This window comes from Homalodisca vitripennis, chromosome X (genome assembly GCF_021130785.1).
Source record: "Homalodisca vitripennis isolate AUS2020 chromosome X, UT_GWSS_2.1, whole genome shotgun sequence".
Lineage (NCBI taxonomy): Eukaryota > Metazoa > Arthropoda > Insecta > Hemiptera > Cicadellidae > Homalodisca > Homalodisca vitripennis.
Window position 1 is genome coordinate 151,615,047 of NC_060215.1, and position 13,137 is coordinate 151,628,183.

At 33.3% G+C, this 13,137-nt stretch overlaps 1 protein-coding gene across 7 annotated transcripts in view; it reads left to right on the forward strand.

Annotated features, from left to right (window-relative positions):
* The window catches only part of LOC124370030, a 30,499-nt gene extending 19,086 nt beyond the window's left edge, over nt 1-11,413 (forward strand). For 3 of the 7 annotated variants that reach the window (XM_046828324.1, XM_046828323.1, XM_046828322.1), the window contains 6 exons: nt 4,558-4,980; nt 6,496-6,586; nt 6,971-7,217; nt 8,697-8,994; nt 9,286-9,503; nt 10,781-11,413. In XM_046828324.1, the coding sequence (XP_046684280.1) occupies nt 4,558-4,980; nt 6,496-6,516 (444 nt within the window). In that variant the 3' untranslated portion in view covers nt 6,517-6,586; nt 6,971-7,217; nt 8,697-8,994; nt 9,286-9,503; nt 10,781-11,413. Of the gene's footprint in view, nt 1-4,557; nt 4,981-6,495; nt 6,591-6,970; nt 7,218-8,696; nt 8,999-9,285; nt 9,504-10,780 lie in introns of all 7 variants that reach the window. The other 4 variants (XM_046828325.1, XM_046828326.1, XR_006923140.1 and 1 more) reach the window with 4 other exon arrangements.
* Nucleotides 11,414-13,137: the final 1,724 nt, after the last annotated feature.

Sequence of the window (13,137 nt, forward strand, 5' to 3'; positions counted from 1 at the left end):
CTAAAGTCTTACCTAACAAAAAGGAAACAAAGAACAGTTATTCAAGAGAACTACAATAAAGTGTATTCAAATTGGAAAAGTAATAGTGTGGGAGTGCCACAAGGTTCTATCTTGGGTCCTCTTTTCTTTTTAATTTTTATAAACGATCTTCCTAGATCTATTACCAAAGATTTAATATTATTTGCTGATGACACAACAGCTATTATCAAAAGCTCTACTAGTGAAGAACTAATAATCACTCTTTCAGAAGTGATGGATGATTTGGATTCTTGGTTTCATTCCAATGGTTTAAAACTTAATATAGATAAAACCCAAGTAATAAAATTTGGTATTAGAAATAATAAAAATGGCAATTTTAACTTCCCAAATTTAGTTGACTCACATAAATTCTTGGGAATTAAAATTGATAGTAATTTTAAATGGAAAGCTCATCTAAATGACCTTCTGTCAAAACTAAGATCCATTTCTTTTATATTTTTGCACTTAAGAGAAAATGTTTCATTTGACGTTCTAAAATCTGTTTACCATGGTTATGTGGAATCAATTCTTAGTTATGGGATTGTGTTATGGGGTCTAGCTCCTGGCATTAAAGCAGTTTTCAGATTACAAAAAAGAATTATCCGAATAATGACAAATTCTCATTTTCGAGCACCTTGCAAATCATTGTTTAGAAATAAAAAAATATTAACTTTAACCAGTTTGTACATATATGAGTTGTTGGTTTATATCCATTTAAGCAAAGACCAACTAATAGAAGATCTAAGATTTCAACATAATTATAACACTCGAAATAACGCTAATTTTAGAATACCCCTCCATCGCTCAACATTCTATGAAAAAAGCCCTTTGTATTCGGGGTTGATATTGTACAATAACCTACCCTTAACATTTAAGTCAATGACCATAGGAAAATTTAAAAATGAATTAAAGACTGTTCTTATTGACAAAGCTATATATGAAATAGATGAACTACAGCTAAAGCTCCTTAGTTAATTCTAAATAAAAATCAAGTGTTTGTTATTTTTCTGACTAAATTTTATTGTAACATAATAAAATTACTATAAGGCTTTAGTATGTATTGTATATTATGACAATGTACCAGTTCACTATTGTAAAAAAACATGTAAAGAACGTTTTGTACAAATAAATATCTATGTCTATGTCTATGTCTATAGACTGCTCTTAGGGTAATTGTAAACTTAACGGCCGTAGTGGCGAAATACGAGTTGCGCGTTATTAACCTATTGCTATCGTCCTCCTGAATAGAACAATAAAGGTTTTAAGAGGTGCAAATGACAATTAACGAAGTTATAGAACATTAAAAACAATGTAATTTGCACCCCCTGAAACCATAAGTATATTTATTCAGAAGGATGAGGAGAAAACTTTAATAACGTTGAAATGGCTACTCTAGCCATTAACCTCACTGATACTGTCTTTAGTCTTTTATCTATATTTAATCAGTACATCTTTTTATGGTACAGTTTATAAGATCCACTTCGGCTTCAGTTTAATTAGCAGCCACCACCGAGTCAACTATCGATTAGAAATATCTAAAATCGAATAAAAACCATTTTACTATATATATTCATAATTAATAGTTGCCAGCTGTTTTTATTCTACAGAATAATTATATTGTTTAGTACAATCTTTAAAACATATTATGTAATTTTGTTGGACATTATTGTTCCAAATTAATTCAAACAAAGTTAGTCATGCGTATAGGATTTGAGTAATGGCCGCTAGAGATGGGCCACTAGATGTTATTTTTGTCAATAACCTATTACCAAAATAACGTCAGGTATTATATTCCACTAAGCCAGGTACTGGTGATGCTCGCTGCATATGACAGTCGAACATCACCGTGAAAAAGCCACTTTATAAAGTAACTATATTACTTTTCGACTAAAGTGATGGTAGTATTCGATAATGAATAAATTAGTGTATCAATTAGTATGAAGTTTGATACTTTTTGATATTTGATACAAGTCGTGGAGAAGAAGAATATGGTAGTTAATTTTCATTCTTGTGATTTCTTTGCTGTTGTTTACGTACTGGTTAATTTGTTTTTTTTTATGTTTCTTGTTGCAAGTATGTATGTACGTTGCATGTTTTTTGAAAATTATTTCTCTTTCACGGGAGTGATGTAGTGAACCACATAATTAGTGTTTTGTTTCAAAATAATTTAAGTTTTGTAACACAAGGTCTGTAACTAAAGAAATGAGGCAGATTTGTTTCGCTACCAAACTGGCAACACTGTAACTCTGAAAAGTAGTCATGTGTTTAGCCAAAAGGCTGATCAACATTGAGTATTAATTTCATTAGTCTATTATTGTCATGTAAGTTGTAAACAAACTTCTTCTATATAACAAAACAGGTTTTTGTTATGCGTTCCAAAAATGAGATAGACAACGGAGTGGAAGTTTGTCAAGATCTTATGGGACAAATAAAAAGAGTTGTTTATTTTCTAAAACACTTATAACTGGATGCGCCTTGCCACACTGCACTCTCCATTACTGAGTTTTTGACCAGAAAAACCACTCTGTTCTCCTGACGAGTCCTTATGACTTTTTCCTGTTCCCTGAGTTATAAACCCACATCAAAGGGCATCATTTTGGAACAATTAAAACTCAAAACAAAATGTGACCGATCTGCTAAAGAAAATTGCAGTTTCGGACTTTCAGCACTGCTACGAGTAGTGGGGAAACCAAATAAAGCGGTGTGTGGCTTTACAAGGGAACTACCTTGAAGGAGCTAGCGTTCATATATATAAATAAAACATATTATCAAACCAGTCTCATTACTTTATTTACAGACCTCGTATATGTGAGCCTAAGTTAGGACTGCCAAGAAGTCAATGGATAGGAACTATTTAGATTAATCTACTGATATAAGAGAAATGTTAGAAAGTGAACCAGTGTACCATAACGGCAGTGGTGGATCTGATTAGGCTTAATGTAAGATCTAGTGCCTTTACAATAACAATGCCTATAACAATTAGGGTTATGTGTTTTTAGTGAATAAATCAAATTTTATTTTTCAAATGAGAAGAAAATTCAAACATTGCTTCTAAATTTGAAGATATAAAGTTTCACATGTAAGAAAATTTATGCTTTCCGGATTCATAAATATGATGAGTTGTGCTACATAATTTTGTACTTGTACTTGTTATTGATCAATTATATGTTATTTCAAACTCTTGATATGATATAATACTGTTTAATGTAATTAATAACTATTATTGCTGTAATATGTTACAGGCCGTGTCACCGTGCTCGGCGCCTCGTTTGAGCACGCACACTACTGTCCTTCCCCACTACTGACTTTTCTGAAGATGACATTGAAGACAGGAATTTGTAAGGGATCGAAGAATTATTTGTAACCATCAGAGGGTAATACCTTATCACAATAATTATGTCATGGATTTAAAGAAATATTATTTAAACATTTCTATGAAATCAATTTAAAGAAATATTTTGGTTCATACTGTTTAATATAAATGTGTTTTCTCCATTGATAAAATAACGAAGATATGGGCATCAGGCAGTACACAGGTAGTTGTCTCATCACCAGTCCCAATTTTACTCTATTATTTATATTGTTTTTTATTGATTATAATGTTTTTTTATTTTGAATAATGTTTTATTTATTGCATGTTAGCCTGTAATGTTTTATCTGTTTACTAATTAATGTTCTATCTATTTTATTTTGATTTACTGTTATATTTGCGGGCTATTCGGAAAGTAACACGTTTCGAAATAAAATATTAACCAGCTGTGAAGTTGGCATATCTTATAATATACATTTAAAAGGTACACTCTTAGGTTATTTTTTAAAATGTTATTATTATATTATTTTTATTTTACACCTCGTTTCTTAAGCTCAAGCAAATATTTTGAAGTCATAAAATCTACATTTTGGTTATTAAACCTGAATTTTTTAAGCAGTTGGTTACAATTGCTTCTTTGCCTATGCTCATTATAGGTTTTTCTGCTGCGAACACCACCTTACTGATATATTTTATCTAGATACATAAAAAAGTCAGCTTACTGAAAAAGAATGGCTATATCAATTGCAATAATCTCTGATTTGTTGGATTCGACTTCACCTAGAATATCATAATAACTATTAAAATATCAAGTTGACGGGAAGATGTGATGAAGATAACAAAAGAAGATTTTTATATAATAATATAGATTGAAAGAGCCTGGTAAATGTAGTCAACTGTTCTGTCTAAACATTATTTTATGACAACACACTATGTGATTAATAATTTAACTTCTATTTTCAATAGTTTATATTTGTAGTGGTGAAGACCTAAAATAAATTTGATAGTAACACGCTTCTTATTTGAACCTTTTCTGCAACCACTGTTGCATAAGTAAATATAGAGATAAGAAAGTAAAAAGTTTTAATAAAAATATATATTGTACTGTACGTTTTAGTAAATATAATGCATGATGTGCTCGTTCAGTATTGTAATGCAAATATCAAAGATAGTTACTATCTAACATGTACTATAAATTGAAAGACTGTTACAAATAGACCTCTTGTCAGGATGTCCAGAATGGAGATCCATGGACACCGGATGAAGGAGTGGCTAAACAAGAGGATGAGAAGATACTGCTCCATGGTCTGCTGTCTGGTGTGGATGTCCCAGAGGGGATCCCAGCGCAGGAGGTGGTGGCCATCTGTTGGCCAGACTTTGTGAGGGTCGACGTCACGGGTCCATGCGAGGATGGCTGGCAGTCTGTGACAGACAATGAGAACAAATTTTCGTCCAGTAAGAAGCTGTTGTGCGACTCTCAGCTGGGGGCCACAGAACTTCGGTGGTGGGATCCCGAGGCGCCAGGGATTCTGCCAACTGAACCACCCTCAGCCGACTGGGAGAAGATTGCTGCAGAGATCCGCCCTGGCCCGGTGCTGTCTCCGGAGCCGGGATATCTACGTCGGGATACAGGGACATCAGGCAGTACACAGGTAGTTGTTTCAGTCCCAATTTTACTCTATTGTGTGTATTGTTTTTTAATTGATTTTTATTTTATTTATTGCATGTTAGCCTTTTTTTAATATATTATCTGTTGACTCAATAATTCTTTATCCATTATATTTTTATTTACTATTATATATTTATTGTGAATATTTATATTGTTATTTGGTTCATTTATTTGTATGACTGACAGATATCTGCATGTTTGTTGAGAATTTTAAGCGTCCATATTTAGGCGTAAATGGAAGTAAGCCTATGGCTATTGTATGCGATGACAGCATCCACCACAAAGTACCAGTCTTATCAGTTTACAGCTACAACAGGGTATAAACCTCTAACGCATGGAAGGAAATGGGAGTCAGAAATGGAGTTTTCTAATTATTTTTACAGGTGAACTATTGGAAACTTGATATAGGAATCCAACAGATATGCCAATGAAAAGATTAAAAAAGTGCACTTCTCTGCAAGATAATAAAAATATAATATTACACATGTATTTTATTTATAATGTCAGGACTTTCACGTAGTATAGCTAAAAAGAACATAAAACTTTAAAAAAAATTTATTTGGTTTTTACCAGAAAAAATATATAAAGTATTTGTTATATTTTTCATTTATTTCCAAAAAACAAAAATTATTCATGCAAACATACAAAAAACAGGTTGGTAATTTAAGGCAGTAACTTAGCACAATAGCTATGGCACTCAAAGGGTTAAAACTTGCAGTGTGACCAAAACAAGTTCTAGTTCAAATATTATCTGTGCAGCTTCTAGTTTTAGTTATTATTCTTGTAGGGTCTCTATTATTAATCATTTTTAGAACAATCATTAATTTTTATTAGATAATTATTAAAGTCGTATGCTACTTCTAAAGGAAGAACACAAGGAAACAGGAATTTACCTGACATTTGCCATCGTTCAGTGATACAAAAAATCAGTAACATTATGTTCCGAGATCTGAAATCTGATCTCTTCTCCAGTTTTGAGAATATATCTAACACACAATTACAAACTAGATTAAAATAAACAAATGATACCAGAGCGTTGTGACACGTGCAAGTCAGGAATCACAACCACCATGTTGTGTGTCAACTTCAGTAACTATAAAAATTAGTTTTTTATTAAATGTAATCAACTGTTCTCTATAAACATTGTTTTACATCAAGCTCAACCATATGTTAAAATTTTTTTATTGATTTAAATATCCTAACAGTACCATGTTTGTATGTCTATGAGTGTGCAGTGTATATTAAAACACAAAACCTTGAATACCAAAATGATGTTCACTCGTATAACACTAGGCATAGAAACAATTTTGCTGTATACCATAGGATTACTCTTTTTGAAAAAAACCCTTATTATTCTGGAAACAACATTTTATTTTTCAAGTTCTACCTTCTAGTGTAAAAGATTTAAATTCTGTAAAAAAATTCAACTGTGAGCTAAAGAACTTTTTAGTCTTAAATTGTTTCTACAGTGTAGAAGAATTTTTTGAATTTTGTGCAGGCACTACCCAACCCACCCTGACCCTTTCCTGGGGCAGTTTGACCTGCAGAAGTCCAGTTTGGGCCAACTCCTTTGGAATTGGAAGAATGAAGTAAGTAAGTAATTAATTTAACCATTATTTTCAGTATGTTTACATTTATAGTCTTGAAAGCCCAGACTAAGGACTTTCAAGACTTCCAGCTTGCGAAGGGTTAATTAATTTAGCCACTATTTTCAATTTGATTATACTTATAGCCTTGAAGACATATAGTAATTTTGATAGTAACAACACTTCTTATTTGAATGTAACTACTGTTGAGATAAATAAATTAAAGGTTTAATAAAACATACTGTAATGTATATATTTTAGTGTACGTTTTAGCAAATATCAAGGATGCAGTGCTTGTTCAGTATTGTAGTGCAAATATCAAAGATAAAGTTACTATCTCATGTGTACTATAAATTGAAAGTCTGTTACAAAAAGACATGTTGTCAGGGTATCCAGAATGGACACTAGAAAATGATCCATTATCTGCTGTCTGGCGTGGATGTCCTGGAGAAGGTGGCCAGCTGCCAGCCAGACTGTGACTGTCGATTAGACGTACAACATTGTGAGGGTCATCAACGTCACGGGTCCATACCAGAACGGCTGGCAGTCGGAGATGACGGCACTGCGTCTCCAAGGCCATCTAGTAGATCCGGGATGTCTATGTCGGAATACATAGGCATCAGGCAGTACACAGGTAGTTGTCTCATCACCAGTCCCAATTTTACTCTATTTTTTGTTTATATTGTTTTTATTGATTATAATGTTTTTTTTATTTATTATGTTTCATTTATTGCATGTTAGGCTGTAATGTTTTATCTCAGGGATGCTACAGGTCAGGGAAGTCAGGGAAAAAAAACAGGACTGGAAACAGGGAACAGTCAGGGAATCCGGTCTCAAGTCAGGGAAAAGTCAGGGAATTTCGACGTTGGTCAGGGAAAAATATAAAATCCCTTTACACAAATAAACTTACTGCCGCCGCGCCGAGTCCAAGCCTGCAGACGACCCATTAATTGCCAAAAACCCTGGGGATTGCGTCGAAAAAAGTCAGGGAAAAATGAAAAATTTTGTCTGGAAATCAGGGAAAAGTCGGAATTTCATTATTGGACTCCTGTAGCAACCCTGTATCTGTTTAGTAATTAATGTTCTATTTATTTTATTTTGATTTACTGTTATATTTGAGGGCTATTGAGAAAGTAACAAACGTTTTGAAATAAAATTTTAACCAGCTGTGAAGTTGGCATATTTTATAATATACATTTAAAAGCTACACTCTTAGGTTATTTTTAACGTAATCCACGTTCAAATTGAGACATTTGTCATAAAATATATCAGAAATATAATTCACTTAACCAGTAGTGCTTATACTCGTGAGAAGCCACGGGTAACTGCTAGTAACTCAAGAATTATGTAATAAAACTGATTTATAAGATACCTTACAAGAGTATTTCTATATATTTCCATTTGCAATTTGCTCCACCTCATTTCTTAAGCTCAAGCAAATATTTTGAAGTCATAAAATCTACATTTTGGTTATTAAACCTGAATACAGTAGTTGTTTACAATTGCTTCTTTGCCTTTGCTCATTATAGGTTTTTCTGCTGCGAACACCGCCTTAGTGATATATTTTATCTAGATACATAAAAAGTCAGCTTAGTTACATCATTTATATTTCAAGAATGGCTATATCAATTGCAATGATCTCTGATTTGTTGGATTCGACTTCACCTAGAATAGCATAATAACTATTAAAATATCAAGTTGACGGGAAGATGTGATGAAGATAGCAAAAGAAGATTTTTATATAATAATATAGATTGAAAGAGCCTGGTAATGTAGTCAACTGTTCTGTCTAAACATTATTTTATGACAACACACTATGTGATTAATAATTTAACTTCTATTTTCAATAGTTTATATTTGTAGTGGTGAAGACCTAAAATAAATTTGATAGTAACACGCTTCTTATTTGAACCTTTTCTGCAACCACTGTTGCATAAGTAAATATAGAGATAAGAAAGTAAAAAGTTTTAATAAAAATATATATTGTACTGTACGTTTTAGTAAATATAATGCATGATGTGCTCGTTCAGTATTGTAATGCAAATATCAAAGATAGTTACTATCTAATATGTACTATAAATTGAAAGACTGTTATAAATAGACCTCTTGTCAGGATGTGGACAATGGAGATAAATTGACACCAGATGAAGGAGTGGCTAAACAAGAGAATGAGAGGATACTGTTCCATGATCTGCTGTCTGGCGTGGATGTCCCGAAGGAAGTGGCGACCCGGCGACTGTACTTTGTGACCAGACCAACAACATTGTGAGTGTCGACGTCACGGGTCCATGCGAGTTGGTGACAGGGGCCAGAGAATTTTTTTAATTTTGTGCAGGCATGTTACCCAAGCCACCCTGACACTCCTGGGGCAATTTGACTAGGGCCAACTCCTGCGGAATCAGAAGTACAAAGTAAGTAAGTAATTAATTTAACCATTATTTTCAATATGCTTACATTTATAGTCTTGAAAGCCCAGACTAAGGGCTTTCAAGACTTCCAGCTTGCGAAGGGTTAATTAATTTAGTCACTATTTTCAATTTGATTATACAGTGTCATCGAAAAATAATGCCTAGATTTAATAAAATTATAACATCAAAACCTTTCATGTTAAATGAGTAATTCTTTCACTGGACGATAACTGGTGAACGCAAGTTTTGTTTTTAGTTAGTCTGATTGTGTTTCCCTGTCTTTGTGATACGCAGACAAGCTGCGCAATCGTTAAGGTCAGCCGGCCACAGACGCGCCGCCGCTCAGTACGATGTTGACTGTGGAACAAAAAGCACAGTGCGTGATTTGGTCCAGCCAAGATGTCCAGAATGGCGTTGGAGATCAATAGACAACACCCGCAGGAGGTGGCCAGCTGCTGCTCGGACTCTGTGACTGTCGACCGGACCAACAAGCACCAAACCCTTCCCTCAAGGTAATCACATTCAACGTTGCTGAAACAATGCCAGGGCTTTCATATGCCTGACTCAAGGTTAGAAAGGGGACATGCTCAAGTTGGTGGATCGAAGTTGACCAGTGATCACAGTTGTGCTCACACGGTAAATGTATAGATTTATTGTTTTCTGTACTCAGGAAGACACAAACTGAGTTCAAGTAGCAGAAGGTGATGTAATCCTTTTGTTTTAAGGCCATTATCCCAGACATGTGCATACACTCGTAACCATTTTCAATATCGATGTAAAAGTAGTAAAAGTAATGTTTTATCCCAAAATTTCAACCCTCTGGGTCAACTCATTTTAACAGTTACCGTGTGTACAAATAAAAAATGGGTTCTGTTCATCAGCATATAAAGGTAAAGGCATTTAATTGATTTGTGGTTCAGCTGTGGTCTGCAAATATACGTGGTGCAGTGAATGAACTTGCACATAGAACATGCGAACTTTCCATCAAATATTAGTTCTTTTGCAGAATGATGTCTTTTGCATTATGTTCCCTCATTTTCTAACTATTTTATCTCCACTCAGAATACTTTCTACACATTTATGACCATCTAAAATGTCGTCTCCATGATCCATTTAAAGTATTATGATTATTTTAGCAATGTAACTAAAGATAGAATTATTATTTCAGTCTTAGCGCTTGAACGCGCCAGTAATACCTCCGTGCTCAGCGAGGCTACTGCAGCACTTACAGTACTGTCCCACGCTGATAGCTAATCATTAAAATATCAAAATTGTAGTCTGCATAAAATAGTACAATTTGCTACTTACTACTATCGCTATTTGTACACTATACAAGTATCTACAAAAGCAAAATTTATACAATTAGCATCAACAGCGTAAGCTTTTAGAACAATGAAGATCGAGTGAATTATTAAAAATGAGCCGTTCAATGAGAGATGTGTTCGTATGATACTCATCCTCCCTGAGCAAAATTGTCATATATACAGTGTCATATGAGTTTAGCACAGTTTTGAACACTTTCTATGTTCTGACAAACGATAATTATACTTGGCTAGTCTAATGGCTTTGTTGTGAAGTGTGAGTGCCCTTGGGTACCTTAGCTTCTAGTACGCTTACTACTTATATACGTATCATCCACAGATTGTGCATTGTATTAGACTTCTATTTATTCTTCAGACACATTTATGAGAGGTGGATATTTCTATTTCCTTACTAACGCATAATTTCTTAGAGGAATATGTTGGTATTTGCTTCAGGAATTATATCTAAATTCAGTTTTTTGTTCCAGGAATATGCGCATTTACGGAGTATGCAAAATCTCAACAAATTACGAGGGAAACATGAAAATATTTTGAATAAATTAAGTAAATTTAAATATATTTCTAGTTTTTCATTCAGTTTTAAGGTAATGTTAATATATTTATAATTAGTTGAGTTAATTTACATGTATTTATAGTTAGTTAAGTTAATTTAAATATATTTTTAGTTAACTTAATTTAAATATATTTATACTAGTTGTTAAGAAAATTTTGATTGATAGAACTAGTAAAAGTACACATATTTTACACATAATTAGAACTGAGCAAGGGCGCACCAACGAGGGGAAGGGGAAGAAATGGTCCGGTCTCGCAGCAACTACAAACGGTTAGTTATTACTATTTCTTGTGGCTTCTACCTGTACCTGGTATAGATAGCCGCTTGGTGAATGGCGTGCGGCTGACGCATGCGCAGAGAAGCCTATCCCCCTCTTTGCCCGGCCACGTGGTGCAGTACATTCACAGGTCGCATTTGTTTCGTTCAGTCTGTCTTCTGCTGCTCGTTCTGTTTAGTAGTGTCTGACAATTGTGATTGTTTTGTTTATGTGCGACAGTACGTTACTGTAGTTGAGTTAATTTTGATAAATAAAAATTGTTGTAACTACTATATGTGTGTCAATATCCTAACAAGCAAGTTAAAAGTAAATTTAAAGAAATTATGTTAGATAACTGGATAATTATGCCGGATAATCTAGTTGATAATGAAATAAGATATATATATTATTATGTGCATATATGTATGTACTCTTCCCTAATATATGAACGACACAATAATTTCTAATACTGCATTGAGAATAGCAAAGTACTTCTACAATATAGTATCATATAACTTACAATTTAGTAACAGCAATGATTTTCTTATAATGCACCAGAACATTAGAAGTGTAAATAAAAATATGGATTTATTTATTATTTTTTGTCTTGAATGCCTGTTAAGCCTGATATTATAATATTGTCTGAAGGTTGGATAATGGACTCTAGGGATGCTGAATTGTACTCGTTGGAGGGCTATTTGATGGTGTCAGTTGGTAGCAATGTAAGAAGTGGAGAAACAATTCTATATTATAAAGATCCCATCAGATATGAATCCAGGGGGTGTGAAATACACAGAGCTGATATTCTGGGGGGTTACTTTACTTTAAATGGAAATTTTTCATTAACAGTTATTGCTGTCTATAGCCTACCTGTTTATGATTTTGAATAGTTTTTCCACATGTCTGAACAGCATGGATGACAGACATATGGTATGTATTGGAGATTTTAATTAAACATAACACTTGATAACTTGCAAGTGGATGAATATTTGGAGATAACAAGTAATTTTGGATTCGAACATCTTACTGATTTCGACACCTGTCACAGAAAACAGTGCTACTTGCATCGATCATATTTTATATAACAGCCATAAATCCATGCCTGTTGTATCAGCTGTTATACACTCATTTGTCACTGACCATAGAACTATCTGTCTGTGTGTTTAAATAAACCTTCCCTTGTTGAAAAGTATTTCAAATCAAGTTGTAAAACTGATTACACTGTTTTAAAACTAACACTATTGTTGTGAATCTGGGAGAGAAGTCTATTCTGCTTTGGATGTAAATGAATGCTTCAATGAATTTATTAGAATCTTAATTTGCAGGATAAATAACTCAAACATTGAAATTCTTCAAAGAAATATAAAATCAAATAGTGAAAAGGTAAAGCTATGTATGACTGAAGGCTTATGTCTGGTGATGGCAAATAGGGATAAACTTCTAAGAAAGTTAGATGTAATCCCCAAGATACTAGAAACAAAATAAAATATTTACAATTAAAAAAGTATATAAATAATTGTGTAAAAGACCTGACTGTTTCAATTGAAAACTATAGACCTATATCATGTTGTCAGTTTTTTCAAAGCTTTTGGAAAAAATTATCAAGTCTAGAACCATTAAATAATTTTGTAGTATAAAATTGTTCTCTCCTTCCCAGTTTGATTTTAGGGAGGGTTGTAATACTGGAATGGCACTACATTTTCTTCCCCAACTTTATCTAAATTTAAAATCTAATAAGACATCTGGCCTGTTTCTGTTCTGTTCAAGGCATTTGACACAGTAAATCATGAATTACTAGTACAAAATATGGAAAGGGCTGGAGTTCGTGAAACTCCTCTTCAATGGTTTAGATCTTACCTCATAATAGGCAACAGTTTGTTTCAATTGATAATTTCAATAGTGAATTAAGATCTATAGAAAGTGGTGTACCTCAGGGCTCAGTTTTGGGGCCGATATTGTTTTTAATATTTATTAATTATTTATATTGAGGCCCTTTTAATGGATAAACAACTGGA